This window comes from Plecotus auritus (genome assembly GCF_963455305.1).
Source record: "Plecotus auritus genome assembly, chromosome: 6".
Lineage (NCBI taxonomy): Eukaryota > Metazoa > Chordata > Mammalia > Chiroptera > Vespertilionidae > Plecotus > Plecotus auritus.
In genome coordinates, this window is record NC_137773.1 from 132,304,891 (window position 1) to 132,320,123 (window position 15,233).

General features: G+C 45.7%; 2 protein-coding genes across 3 annotated transcripts in view; both read left to right on the forward strand.

The window, feature by feature from the left end:
* Window positions 1-6,563, forward strand: part of IL17RD (interleukin 17 receptor D) — a 62,523-nt gene extending 55,960 nt beyond the window's left edge. For both annotated transcript variants that reach the window (XM_080672542.1, XM_080672543.1), the window contains exons 12-13: window positions 1,621-2,584; window positions 3,257-6,563. In XM_080672542.1, coding sequence (XP_080528668.1) covers window positions 1,621-2,584; window positions 3,257-3,369 — 1,077 coding nt within the window. In that variant the 3' untranslated portion in view covers window positions 3,370-6,563. The remainder of the gene's footprint in view (window positions 1-1,620; window positions 2,585-3,256) is intronic.
* Window positions 1-11,547, forward strand: part of DNASE1L3 (deoxyribonuclease 1L3) — a 969,732-nt gene extending 958,185 nt beyond the window's left edge. The window contains exon 9 of the transcript XR_013960937.1: window positions 11,523-11,547. The gene's annotated coding sequence lies outside the window, so the exon portion shown is untranslated. The remainder of the gene's footprint in view (window positions 1-11,522) is intronic.
* The last annotated feature ends 3,686 nt before the right edge of the window (window positions 11,548-15,233 follow it).

A 15,233-nucleotide genomic window follows, 5' to 3' on the forward strand; every position in this document is an offset into this window, starting at 1 on the left:
GATTTTTCAAAGACAGATTCCTGGAAATGGAATTGCTGGATTAAGTATAGGAACATTTTACAAAATGCTTGGTATATAATCTGTTGGACTTTAAAATTTATAACGTTGGAAGAATTAGGGCATGTGTAAGACAATTCAGGATTATTTTCAGCAAGTGGATAGATAGATGTTTCTTCACTTTGGTAACACCGTAGAGCAGAAGGCAAAGTCATTTTAGATTCCCTCCCCCCTCAACAGACTGTGGCTGTTGTGTTTGGGCCTAACCATCGGGAATTAGTTTCTGAGCTATAGAAAGGAAGAGAAGCCCTAGTTGGTTTGGCTCAGTGGATAGAGTGTTGACTGCGGACTGAAGGGTCCTGGGTTCAATCCGGTCAAGGGTATGTACCTCGGTTGTAGGCTCAATCTCTAGCCCTGGTTGGTGCACGTGCGGGAGGCAACCAATCGATGTGTCTCACTTATATTGATGTTTCTCTCTCTCTGTCTCTCCCTGTCCCTTTCATCCTTTTATTCTCTAAAAAAAAAAATCAATGGAAAAATATCCTTGGGTGAGAATTAGCAAAAGAAAAGAAAGGAGGAGAAAGATACACTTGCCAAGAGATGATTTCAGTAGAATCAGATGAAAATGGTCTGAGAAGGTGAAAACCTATGAGGGGGCCTGGTTTTCTTCTCCCATCCTCAATCTCCCTACCAGACCCCCTTTGGGGTTAAAGGCCGCATATGGATGTGACCGTGACCACTGAGAAGTCATGGTGGGAAGTGCTGGTCACTCATGAGTTAACCATAATGGCCATGTTACTGCAGTTCACCCTCCTCTTCAGCCATTGACCAACTAGTAAATAGCATGGCTTTGAGATGGCTGGGGAGGTCCTCTTTGTCAGTTATACTCTGTGGATATGAGTCATCCAACATTGTGGGTGACTATGACATCCAGACCTGAGCCCCATTTCTCAACCCACTTTGGGGGTCCCTCACCCAAGTCCCTCCATCACCTTCCAGCTTTCTCTCTGGGACCTGCCCCCCATGTAGGCAGCCTCATTCATCAGGTAAACCAACCCCAGGGCCTACGTTTTCAATGTTCTGCATCACACTTGATAAGTCCCTTGAGGGCCTCACACGATGTGTGACTTAGGCAGATTGCTAGAAGCTCTGTGCTTCTGTCTTTTCACGTGTAGGACAGGAGTGGTAATGACCCCACATTATGCTAAACCGAGGGCATGATGCAGAGGGTCTGCTGTGTGACCGTCACCCATGGACTGTTAGCTGTTCCTCGGGGCCAGGTCACCTTAGAGCTTGTAATGATTAAGGGAGAGATGATGTGCCCTTTTAAAAAAACATATATATTTTTATTGATTTCAGAGAGAAAGGGATAGGGAGAGAGAGATAGAAACATCAATGATGAGAGAGAATCATTGATTGGCTGTCTCCTGCACACCCCCCACTGGGGATCAAGTCAGTAACCCCTGCATGTGCCCTTGACTGGAATGAAACCCAGGACCCTTCAGTTCGCAGGCCGACGCTCTATTCACTTAGCTAAACCAGCTAGGGCTGATGTGCCCTTTTGTAACAATCCTTGCGCGACACTCCAGGCTGTATAAGTGAGTGTGGGTCCTGTTTTTCCAGGTGGCTCTGGACCTATGGGAAGACTTCAGCCTCTGCCGAGAAGGGCAGAGAGAATGGGTCATCCAGAAGATCCACGAGTCCCAGTTCATCATCGTGGTCTGTTCCAAAGGCATGAAGTACTTCGTGGACAAGAAGAACTACAAGCACAAAGGAGGCGGCCGCGGCTCGGGGAAAGGGGAGCTCTTCCTGGTGGCCGTGTCCGCCATCGCCGAAAAGCTCCGCCAGGCCAAGCAGAGCTCCTCGGCGGCGCTCAGCAAGTTCATTGCAGTCTACTTCGACTATTCCTGCGAGGGAGACGTGCCTGGCGTCCTGGATCTGAGCACCAAGTACAAGCTCATGGACCACCTGCCCCAGCTCTGCTCCCACCTGCACTCGCGAGACCACGGCTTTCCGCGAGACCACAGCCTCCCGCGAGACCACGGCCTCCCGCGAGACCACAGCCTCCCGCGAGACCACGGCCTCCCGGAGCTCGGACACGTCAGCAGGAGGAACTACTTCCGGAGCAAGGCGGGCCGGTCCCTGTACGTGGCCATCTGCAACATGCACCAGTTCATCGACGAGGAGCCCGACTGGTTTGAGAAGCAGTTTGTGCCTTCGCAGCCTCCCCCGCTCCGCTGCCAGGAGCCAGTCCTGGAGAAGTTCGACTCGGGCCTGGTGCTGAATGACGTCATGTGCAAACTGGGGCCCGAAAGTGACCTCAAGGCTGAGGTACCGGCCCCTGGGTCACCAGAGGGGCAGCAGCTGGGCCCCGACGAGGCCGCGGAGGCCGTGGGCGTCCCGGTCCTGCAGCCCCTGCTGCGCGCCGGGAAGGCCATGGGCGCCTCGGGCATGCCGCGGGACTCGGGCATCTACGACTCCTCCGTGCCCTCCTCCGAGCTGTCTCTGCCCCTCATGGAAGGGCTCTCGGCGGACCAAACAGAAACGTCCTCGCTGACCGAGAGCGTGTCGTCCTCCTCAGGCCTGGGTAAGGCGGGGGCCCCAAGTGCCAGTGGGTCCGTTCCCATGCAGGCCCAACCTGTTTGGCAGTGACACCTGATGGGAAGTAACACAACTGCATTGATAGTTTCAATTGCTCCCAGGTAATGAGAATGTTCATATGTGTGAACTGATGCTAAATTACGGTGAACTGCCCAGTTCCATGTTATGTAATATACAACATGTGCACTATACCACCTTCCTAAACTCCAAAAACATCCGAATACCAAAATGCAGTGGTCCCCAACAGTGTTAGATGAGCGTCCTGGACCTGGATCTTTGTTGGGACTTGCACTCTTCACTATCCCCATGTCTTTAAAGCCATATCTGTTGAACCTGGGTTCAGGGATGCATTATTCTCCCCACAGCTCAGCACAGGCTCCAAGTAGAGCCCTATGGGAGGCCCCATTTCCCCAGGGAGCCCCTGCAGGATGCTATATCATCCTTAATGTGCCTGTGACTAGCTGGAGTCAGGCATGCAAACCCTTGACTCACCGCAAGGGAACTAGGACCTCTTAGCAGCTTGAGCTGGTTGGGATGCCTGCCTCACTTGCCTAAAGCCTGTAGTCCAAACCCAGGGTCTGCCATTTTCTGGTCTGAGTGCCCAGTCTAGTGAGGTGTAATGAATGACTTGTGTCTCTGCTCTCTCTTCTTTCCTTAGGTGAGGAGGACCCTCCTGCCCTTCCATCCAAGCTCCTCATCTCTGGGGTGTATAAAGCAGAACCTGGTTGCTGCAGCTACACTGGTGAACTCCACGCAGTCGCCCCTTTGTAACAAAATGGAAGAGTCTAAGCATTGCCACTTTAGCTGCCGCCTCTCTGGTTCCCCAGCTCATCTCTCTGGATGTGTAGCCCACTTGGAGCTGAGGATGTTTGGAGTGAAATTCGTGCCAGTACTTGTTCTCCTTGCCCTTATCCTCTAACAGATATCTTGGCAAAGTCTCCAATTTTCTAAAACCATATGGAGCTCGGAAAGGCATGTCCATAAGATCTGACAACAGCTTGCCATGGTGGGTCAGACCTTGGGTTAGAGCCAATACTGAGAGGTAGAGAGGAAACATATAAAAAGAAACAGGAAAATACCTGCACTGATCGTTCAGACTTAATTTATCTCTGCAAACGTTGCCTATTCATTGTTGGCTACTTTGATTTGAAATGCTTTGTAGAAAAAGCACTTTTAATATCTTCACAACCACAGAAATCAAGTGTCAGTCTATCTGGAACCCATGTCATTAGAGATGATACTCCTGCCCACTTTAGGTGTGGAACTTATGATGCTATGGTTGTTTAAAAGGTCAAGAAGGTGACTGAATATATAATCACCTTTTATAAAATGAGTGTTTATGTATTTGTGGGTGGCGTGGCTGGCTGAGGTGGGGGCTGCAGGGCCAGGATGACTGTCTAGACTATTCTACTTGAGTTGGGCTGGTCAACATGCAATGGCACCAGAGCTCAGCTCCCAGGACCACCTCTGGGTCTGAGTAGCATCACGTGAGGGCCCGATCTGCCTGTCAAGCTTTCCTGGGCTACGTTTACTGCGCTGTATCTCAGATGGGGGTGCCTGGAATTTTATTTTTGAGAGACAGATAAACAACTGGACTCTAGTACTGGAAGTTGAGGTTCATGTGTCATTTGGCTTCTGGTCTAAAAAGCTGTGTCCAGAATATTTGGGGTCAGAATCCACTGAAATACAGCAGTGTGGGGAGGTGGTGGCCAGTTAATCTGCTGAACTGGTTTTGACTAATGACAAACCTCTTTTTAAGAAGGTGAAAAGGAGGGAACTGTTCCAAAGATGAATGTGCTCTTTAAATATTGTCTAAAGAAGACATGGGACCTGAAATCACTAAGTTCTTGAATCTGAAAGTATTCTCCCCACAACCCAGCCTGAGACTCATGTTTCACTTTGTGTTTCTTTTGTACTCACCCAATGAAAGATTTATCTCTCGTGCTTCCTTCCTACCGAAAACAGCTATTTGGAGCTTAGAAGGAAAGAATTTTCTATAAAAAGAAAAAGAAAATGCTCTGTTTTTATGAATGACTTCCCTATAGAATTTCTGTTTCCAAAGGGAAAATAGTTCCCTTCTCCTCCCTGTGCCCTTCGGGGTGTGAGCATCCTTTTCATAGATGCTGTTGGATTTGGCATCCTATTTTCTCAGCATTTACACCAGGGACCATGTTTTTGACACCAGCAAAAAGGACTGATATTAAAGGGGATGCTGAGAAACATCCCGAGGAGGGGTGGGAGGTGGGATGGGCAGGACTTCTCTTTCCAAGCACATGCTTGGCAGGTGGGGAAGGGAAAGATTACATGCTCCTGGAAAGAAAAGGTTTGTGTATATTTTTGATGCAAATGCCACACTTCCTGCTCTGTAAAGGCAGCTGGCAGCTTCTTGGGAGAGGTACGTGATTGTCTGTTCTCTGGCATCGAGTTTCCTGCAGCTGCTCTGAGGGAGAGACAAGTGAGCAGCAGAACTGCCTCCCCCATAAAACCAGGCATGTTGTTGGAGAAGAGATGTTCCATGTTTGTCACCGTGAAATAGAGGACAAGCACAGAGTTCCTGTCCACATGTGACCGTCCTGCCATCCCATCCTCGGCATGCCTGTGAAGGAGCTTGGGCAGTTCAAACTTGCCAACATACGAACATTATGAGAGAGATTTCTATTGAGACCAAATGGTGTATGCGCCAAAGGAACTATTAAGGGCAACTTTTAGGATATTCAGCTTTGCTTGTGAAATGAGGCATCTATGAGAAAGTGGCCCCAGTGACAGCATGGAGGATGGGGTCAGGGGAGCATTCCTAATGTGGGCAGAGAGCTTGCTAAGTGAACTCACTTATGAAAATGGAAGGGAAAAAAGGTGCTAGTCCAAATATCAGGTACTGTTTTAGGTTGGATTTAAGGTTTGGGCACTTATTTTCAATATTTGTGATCAACAAAATCAAACTGTTGTACACTGGGAATGTCCAACTCAGAATAAGTTGAGAAGTCCAACTTCCTTGTTTTGCCTTATTAGTTTCACTATTCCTCCTCCCCCCCATCTCATCCTGGGAATGGGAATAATTGCCTTGTAGATTAAGGCAAAACATCTGTTTTAAGCAGAGCTCCATTTTTTTTGACTCTCACATTGTTCTGGACAGTGGAAATGATAAGCCAGAATTCAGATAAAGTTTCTGTAAGTCACAGGCTTTTAGACATTGGGGAAACAAGTAGAGTATAGGGATGATCTGAAGTCCTTAATCCTGAGAGTCAGCGGCTTGTAGAGCTAATTTAGATGGTGTCCTCTGGACAGGAAGACAAGTGTAAGTCCAAGGTTCCAGGTTACCAAGAAGCCTGCAGGTAGTTGAAGATAGATTGTTTATCTTAACTCACAGTACCCTACAGAAAGGACTTAGCATCTGACACAGTCATCTTTGCCAAGAGAGTAAGTGATCAGAGAGGTGAAAGAAAGCCCAGATCAAGGTGTGCTCTTCTCTCAGGTCAACTACAAGGGACCACCTAGGAGAAACCAGCCCACCCACACTGTCGGCATAAGGTACTCCAGAGGGCCAAGTCCTGGGCCTTTGAACCACACTGATCTCTAGAAAGAAGTAATTCAGATCCAGGCCCAGGTCAGTGACTCAGCCAGGTAATAATACTTTGAGACAAACATGAGATGGGCAGCCTATAAAGTTATGAGGCAGAGTTTTTGACACATAAACAGTAACTGAAGATAGTGCCAGATCAGAAGTTCAAAATTATGTCTTTAGCAACGCTGACATCTTTGGAATCCAATGTATAGTAATTTAAGTTCAGGTATGTTTGTCAAAGTTTAGTCTTCATAGCCACATGTGTCTTTTTTTTTAAAACCAACCTCTAGTCTCAGGTTTCCTGACTTAAGCGGTAAACAAACAGGAAAACCATCTCCAAAAATGTGGGTTTATGTGATTTTTTTCAGAGTCCTTCCCCTAAAGGGTTGAGCATCTTTTCTTTAAAAAAAAAAAAAAAGAAGAAAAAACAGCTATTTTCTTGGAGAAGATATAACATACCCTCCTCCCCAAAGAGAGAAAACCCTACAGCAGTCTGCAACCGCCTGAACACTAATTTGGCTCTCCTAGAGATAGGAATTACTCTTCATGTCTTTATTGGAGAGAAGTGGACAAGCCAATGTGAAGGTCATTAGACTTTTCTATTTTGTGGGGGAAAACTCTTATTTAATAAGATGGTATGTCTTTACGGGGCACCAGTGTAGCAGGCCAGGTGTAATGATAAATAAGGTGTGATTATAAATGGCAGTGACATGTCCTCTCAGTGTTAGGGAGACAGGGCATGGTGGGGACCATGGTAAACTGAAGGGCTCCTCTCTTACCTACAGGTCGCAGGTACTCCAGGCAATTGTGGCACACAGTGTTTCCTGATCTTCCCATCTTTCAAGAGAAGCTGAGAATTTGGGTTTTTATATGAAAAATTCTGATTTCTTTAGAATTGGCAACTAAATTATAAAACATTTTAAAATGCATTCAGACCCAACAGAACACATGGGTGGACCTGATTTGGTCCACTAGCTGCCAGTTTGTCACCAATCTCTGCTTCATAAGATTTGAAATGAAAAGCATGCATGGTAATTACAGATTTCTGGTACCACCAGAAAATGCTCTTGCTAAATGCAGTCAGTAGCTGGAGTGCTGCTTTCCCTCATTGCTTCCCCAAAGAAATGTGATATGATTGTGAATGTATTTGAAATGTTTTTATTGTTTTCTTTACATTTTGTGTTTTCAGAGAAAGACAAGCCAGTTGTTAATTTTAAAATCAGATTTATGTTCTCCCAGTTAAAAAATAAGACATTTGAAACAGTTTCACTTAAACCATACAACCTGAAGGACCTTATTTGTAATTTTAGCTCTTGGTTTAAAAAATTTTTTAGATGATGTGCAATTCTGAGCTAAGGCCAAGACTGAATAAGGAAAAGCAGGCATTGTGGGGAATAGGGCAAGGAATTCAGTGTGTACTAGAGCCAGGTATTTGCATTGTCTTCTGCTTTAAATGACCTGTGAATTGATTCTGGTTCGGAGGTGTGAAATTATATACCAAGAAAAGCTTTTTTTTGGTATTGAGATAGTAGGAGTCCTCATGGGGTATTGGGTCATCCTTGCTATATCTCCTCCTTTCCAGGCTCAGGGTGAAAATAAACAAAAGGAAATCTGACTGTAAGCCAATAGCTCTGATTCCGATTTCAGACTTTTGGGGGTTGGTGAAAGTTTGGGTTATCTAGCATGCTCCCCCCCCTGATGACAGACAAGGCTGCACCTGAATTATTTCAGACATATGGCTGTGGATGGGATTCTGGATTTTCAGCAAAGGAGATTCTGTAACCTATCCTGCTGATCAGATAGTTCTTTGTACGTCTTCCCTATAGAAATTCAAACCAGCCTTCTTTTGTTCAGTATGCAGTGGAAAAAGAACAGCTGGTCACCTTCCCTGTGTTTGAAAACTATAGTGAAGTCATTCCCCTGGAGTTTTTATTTCAATGATAAATAATCCCACCTACTTAAGCCATTTTTCATAGCTCTTATTTTCCAAGGACTTAGTAATTTTCCCTGCTATTCTGTTTCTCAGCTTTACACTCAGTTTAGCTGCCCAAATAGAATGAGGGGCCTTATTCACATTGGTGCTTTGTGAAGGCCAAGCTCAGGATGGGGATTACAAGGAAATTCTGTGCCCAGCTTCTCTTACTACTTAAAAATTTAATGGCACTTTATAAAATGATGTATCACCTATATTCATTTGGGGATTGTTTGATTGCCGTTTTTGTTGTTACCGTTTTTTTCTTGGTGGCAGTACTCTTAATCATATGTGTCCTCCCCCCCCCCCCACTCTCCCCCGCCCCGTGCTTAAACATTTGGTGCACATTCTTAATGTGTTTAATGTAATTCCTGAATTTCTTCAAGACACTCTTTAAGACCAGCTCTTACCTTCTGAGTGGCAGCTACTCCTCCCAATTTTGGATTTTATTTTTATATCTCTAGACATTACCTTTATGACTCACAATATTAAATGGTTCAGACTTCAGTTTGACCACTGGTGAGATAGACAGTTGTTGCTAAGGGCTAAATTGCAGAGAGGTCGAATGAAGACCTCTTGGGAATTTTGGTTAGTGTCTTTCCTGCTCTTTGGTTCCTTTCCAAAATTCAGCTGGGACCACAGACTCCCCACGGGGCCTTTTTATGTTCTAAAAGGTTGCAGCCATGGCTCTGAATTGACCAAGCACTGTGTTTTCACACCCAGAAGACGTAACAAAAGCAAACCATTATGACTGGTTTATGCCATATAAAACTTCAGATGCAAAGAAGCAATCTTTTGTTTGTAAGTGATGTAGACAAAGCTGACTGCTCTATTCATTCGACAAAAAAATTACCATTGGATTATACTAATGTGTAATCATCTGTTATTTTTTAAAAGGGTGTTTTGTTTTTTTTGTCTTGAAAAAAAAGTGAGTGTGAACAGAGAAAAAACTTGTAAAAATCAAATGTGTTCACTTAGAGCAGTGATTCTCAACCTTCCTAATGCTGCGACCCTTTAATACAGTTCCTCGTGTTGTGGTGACCCCCAACCATAAAATTATTTTCGTTGCTACTTCATAACTGTAATTTTGCTACTGTTATGAATCGTAATGTAAATATCTGTGTTTTCCGATGGTCTTAGGTGACCCTGCTAGCGGTTCTCAACCTGTGGGTTGCGACCCACAGGTTGAGAACCGCTGCTCTAGAGCCTAAGACCATCGGAAAACACAGATATTTACATTACGATTCATAACAGTAGCAAAATTACAGTTATGAAGTAGCAACGAAAATAATTTTATGGTTGGGGGTCACCACAACACGAGGAACTGTATTAAAGGGTCGCGGCATTAGAAAGGTTGCGAACCACTGATAGAGAGTAGGTAACTTCTGTTTTCAGGGTTAGTTTTTCCTTTCCTACTACAGAAGCTCCCTGTTAGCACATTCTTGGGAGAAAGCCTGTGGAACATGGTGGTTATTGCCATTGTCTTTGTTTCATCTTTAAGTTTGTCCCTTGTGGGATCTGGTGGAATAGTGAGCACTGACAGACTGTAGCATTATTTTACATTGAAAACAATGTCTTTTTCGATTTGTACATAACTGAATAGGTGACAGTAGATCACAGTTGACATTTGCAAAATGTTGTTTTTGTACTTTTAGAATTTCTGCATCAAATAAAGTGTTTTGTTTTAAGAATGTGGTGGTTCATTATTCTAGATTATCTTTCCTGTTTCCTGAATAGCTGGAGTTCCTAACCCAGTTTTCTGAGGGCTCTCCCTCTGAGACGGAGAGAGATTATCCAGGGTGAGGAGGCGAGGGTGGTCAGTATGCCTCGTTCTTTAAAGAGGAAAGGAACCTGCTGCCGTGACCATTTACCTCACCCTCCCGTGGGCAGTTGCCTGTTGCCTGTGTGGTGTCTGGAGCAGGAACAGGAATATATCAGGAAGAAAATTGGCTCTCAGAATAAATGGACTTGCTTTGCAGAAATTTGACAAGAGCCATTACAAGTTGGGAGCCACTAACACATTTCCTGTCATTAACAGAAAAGAAGTGCCTGCTCATTCTTCTGACAGACATTGTCTTGCCTCCTTTGAGCTCTGTGCTGAGTTAACTTCATGGTGCGCATTGACTTCAAGGCCAGTTCCCAGCTCTGCTACTATCATTGTGACTCTGTGACTACATGTTTGAGTCTTAGTTTCTCACCCAAAGACTGGACCAGTCAAAGGCCCTACTTCCCAGGGAGGTGAATTGAGCAGGGTGATGGATGTGAAGTGCTTTCTGGCACATAGTACAGTTGCCCCTTGAACAACATGGGTTTGAACTGAGAGTTCCCTTATCTGTGGATTTTTTTCATAAGTAGATAAGATGCACACATGATCCCTCTATATCTCTGGGTTTCGCATCTGCTAATTTAAGCAACCACAGATGTGGAGGGCCATTACCTGAAAAGGATATGGTGGCAGTTTAGATCTTAGGAGCATATGACTTTAAAAATCAGGTTTCCTTGTTTACTTGTTCCTTCCCCATCTCTTCCTCCCAACAGAAGGAGCGGTAAAACAGCTCCCAAAGAGGCACCGTGGTTCCCAAGAGGAGGGAATTCTGTCAAGTTCTTGCCTCAGATACCTTGGTATAGCCTTCATTTTTCCTGTTTATTCATCCAGGATACTGCTGGTCGTTGTGCTCATTGAGTTCTATCCCATGTTCTCTGCTGGTACTCCTTATTTCTAAGAGCCAGTGTGTGAGTGCTAAGTGTTTTACACGCCATCATCTCAGTTATCTTCACAGCTACTCTTCAAGGTGGGTAATTTTGCTGTCCCCATTTTATAGACAAGGCTCAGAGAGGTGGCCACTGACTCCTGATCTCACAGCTGGTTAGGGACAGAGCAAGGATATTAGCTGTGGCAAACCCTGCCTAGGCTGCTCAGGTTTCACCTTGGTAAAGGTCTAGTCATCTAGGTAGCGGTGGACTCGGTGTCCATGTGTGGTCAAAGGCAATAGAGAGCTTTCCCATGATGGCAGAGAGGAAGCGATGACAATCTTTGAATGTTAGCATGGCTAATTCCTGCCCTGAGTGCTCCTCATGCCTTTTGTCACCACAACCCCACATGGAAGGTACTATTAGCATAGCATCCTCATTTTTGAGATTCTAAGGCTTGGAAATTAGGTAGCTTTACTCAGGGCACAAGCAAGGAATTGGCAGCACTGGTATTCAGATGTCTGAAGCATCCTTACTCCTAACCCATAGGCTACCCTGTCCCTCAATATAGTTTATAGGGAAAAGAAAGAACCTTTAGTAGCAAGTTATGGTGACTTGGTTCACTTCTCAATCCAAATACTGAGGGTAAATTTGGTTCAAGGTTAAGCAACTTGTTCTAAAATGACTCGTCTAGAACAGTGGTCGGCAAACTCAGTCAACAGAGGGGCAAACCGCGGCTCGCGAGCCGCATTTGGCTTGCGAGCTGCAGTTTGCTGACCACTGGTCTAGAAGAATCTCATTAAGCATGTGCTGCAGTAAGTGAATTCCTTTCCTTTTCTTGCATTAAGATAAAAGTTATAGCCGAAACCGGTTTGGCTCAGTGGATAGAGCGTCGGCCTGCGGACTGAAGGGTCCCAGGTTCGATTCCCGTCAAGGGCATGTACCTTGGTTGCGGGCACATCCCCAGTAGGAGGTGTGCAGGAGGAAGCTGATCGATGTTTCTCTCTCATCGATGTTTCTAGCTCTCTATCCCTCTCCCTTCCTCTCTGTAAAAAATCAATAAAATATATTTAAAAAAAAAAGATAAAAGTTATAGCTAATACTTTCTATTAGTGGGATGGGGTGGGGGAGAATCCTCTTTGGGCAGCGTGAGAAACCCTACTTTTTACCATGGTGTTAGAAAGCAGTCCATTTTTACAGCTGCTTAGGGTTCTTATAGTAGCCAGCATCTGTGGGGCCTCCCTACTGGGTTTACTTGGCTTTTTAGAAGCTCACACTTTAGAGGTAGCAAAGACCAGCTCCCCCATGCAGGCTTTAAGTAGAAAAAACCCTCATTTTACTTTAGTTGAGTAAGTGACTACAGGCAGTAAGCTAAGCAGTTGGAAAAAGGAGGAGATACAAAATATAGCTACTGTTTTGGGTGTAGTGGGTTCTTAGTAAGTGACTGTTCTTCACCCCACTTCATTATACCTGTGCTCACTGTCCACAGGAACAAAAACAGATTTGGTCCAAGAACAGGATAGGAAGAGAATACAATGAAGGGAAAGATGGACAAAACATGGAGCAAGGCCTTTTGCAATGAGAAAAAATTCAAGTAGATTCTTTGGGATTCAGGGAAAGTAAGATTGGTGGGCTTGGTTCCCTGGCATCTTTCTGGAGGGGTATTGCACCTTTTGTCAAATCTATAGATGATGCAACCTTTTACATTTGAGAGTCTAAAGGGTGTACTGGGGACAGTGACGAATAACATGATCCCTGTCCTGACTGCACCATTTTTTATGGATGGGGCTGTGGCAAAATTGCTCTGAGCCTCTGGGTGTGTGTGTGTGTGTGTGTGTGTGTGTGTGTGTGTGTGTGTGTTAAAGATAGTAATGATACGCATGGCAGAGGATTATTGTGAGGACTGAATGTGATGAGGTCTATAATGTACCCAAGGCCATGCTTCGCAAGTGCTAGGCACTTGGTAAATAGTGGCTATTAGATATTCTGTTCAAGAGCAGGTCTTGGACGTGGGGGGCCATAAGGAGATGGGTGGGAGAGTGTTTCCTCTTCTTAGGCTTTTCAGCCCAGGGACCATGCCTGGCTGGTTTGGTGGTGGTTTAGAAAGGAAAGGATGGGCGTTGAGGAGGAGGAGGTGCTCCTAGCAAAATTAAGTTAAGACAGTAACTTGGGGGTTATTAATGGTTGACTGTACATAGCATGTGACAGTTGACCCTGAACTCTTGAAATCTTCTGACGTTACATTCACCAGGCTTCTCTTTTCCTAGTTGCCTTCTAGCCCTGATAGAGACACATTTATCAAGACTTGCTGCTTCAAGGTCCCTGTGTCAGACAGATGACCACACTCCACTCTGGATGTGAACAAAAGCATTTCTGTAACCAACTATCAGTATGGGGTCAGGAGAATGTTCCGACTTTTAGAAATTGGAAGGGGGCAGAGATCCAATAATGGTCCTTCAGGATGAGACCCCTCTTCCTGTTTTTTTTCCACTCTTGCTGGTCATGAACCAGGTGTCAGCTTCCAGACAAGATGTAATGTTTCCCACTGGGCTGGGCAAAGTCAGACCATGGAGAACTTGCAGCAGAGAGACTGGAGCATGCCTGGTGGCAGAATGCAAACCGGTCAAGTCCTGCCTTTGGTGTGTGTACCTGAAGTTAGATGCACTTCAATGTTCTGCACACGTGTGTGTGATTGTGCATTCTTATTGATGAGATTATTTTACTATATAATTTTCAGCATTATAATTAGAGAGGCCTTAGGCATTCGCAATTTAGATCCCAGCTCCCGCTTGCTGTGTGCTTGACCTGGTTAGGACTTAGTTTTCCCTTCTGGAAAATGAGTCACAGTCATATACCTAACAAGGCTGTTGTGAGCCTTGAATGTGAGGCCAGGTGTAGTTCTGGGCACAGAGCCTGGCACACAGTGAGTAGGTCAGGGATGTGCAATTATAAAGTAGGATCCCCATACGTCTCCTTCAACCCTGGCCTGGGTAGCTGATGGGCTAGATAGCAGAACTGGATTTCCTATCTCCTGGAGGTCTTGGTACCACAGGGCCGCTGGCAGTGGCCTTCACAGGAGATGGCTACTTGATCAGGTGGCACTAGTGCCCTGTTTGAAACCGCCAATGGCCCTGGAGGTGAACACCAAAGTTCCGACCTGGCCCCTTGCCGACTGTTTTTCTCCATCCATGTCCCTTTCTTTTCTACGGTCATACCAGACTTTATAAAGATTCCTCACTCATTTGTTCCTGCCCTGAGGCCTTTGCATATGCTATTTCTTCTGCCGGAAACACCCACTCCTTGTCTCCTTTCCTCTGTTGCAGTCAAACATTCCCTGACCACTGTCCAGCCTGGTCTAGGTTCTACCAGATGCCATTAGGAGAGCTTAGCTCAGCTTGTGTGATTATGTAAGCGTCCTACCCTCTGGGCAGGACCTAGGTTGGATTGAACCCATTCGTGTTCCTCTAACCAGGGTTATGTGAGCAGAAAGGATTTGCTTTAAAAGAAGCCTTTTATTAGCAACTTGAAGAGCATTGCTTAGGCCTGAACAAGAAGACCAATACCTAAGCCTTACACAGGCATCACCATCCCCTGGATAAAGACTGCACCAGGTTAGTGCTGCTACATCAGTATGATGCTCCACATCTTTCCGAAGCCAAAGCAGGGTGGGTGGGAGCCAAAGCAGTGCGACAGGCAGAAAAGTTGAATGTCCCTTCCAGTAATTCCACTCCTAGGGTTTTCTCTTTAGGATATAACCAGAAATATCAGTCAAAGTTTATTGTGCAAAGGTTTTCATCACCAAGCATTTCTCTGATACTGAGAAATGAGGAACAAGCCAAGTACCAGTTGGTATGACCATATATATATATATATAATAGAGAAATATGCTAATTAACCTGGACGCTGTAACAGGTCCACAGGACAGGAGGAGGTTGCGTGCAGCATCAGGGACAGGGCGGCAGGGGCTTCGGCGCGCCTGAGCTGGCGGGGGGGTGGGGGGGTCTGATCAGCAGCGGCTGCAGCTGCTTCAAGGGCCGGAGAGCCAGTCAGGGGCTGGACCAGCGACTCGAGGGTGGGCGGCGCCACGTGCTGGGCTCCTAGTTGATGATAAGAGGTTACATTGACTTGGCGATAGCTCGGTTGGAGTGCTGTCCTGATACACCATGGTTGCAGGTTTGATCCCTGGTCAGGGCACATACAAAAATCAACCAGTGGCCCTGGCCAGTGTGGCTCAGTTGATTGAGCTTCCTCCCGTGCACTGAAAGGTCCCTGGTTCGATTCCCAGTCAGGGCACATATCCAGGTTGTGCATTCAATCCTTGGTTGGGGGGTGTGCAGGAGGCAACCAATCAATATTTCTCATTGATGTTTCTCTTTCTCCCTTCTTCCCTCCCTCCTTCTCTCTCTTCCT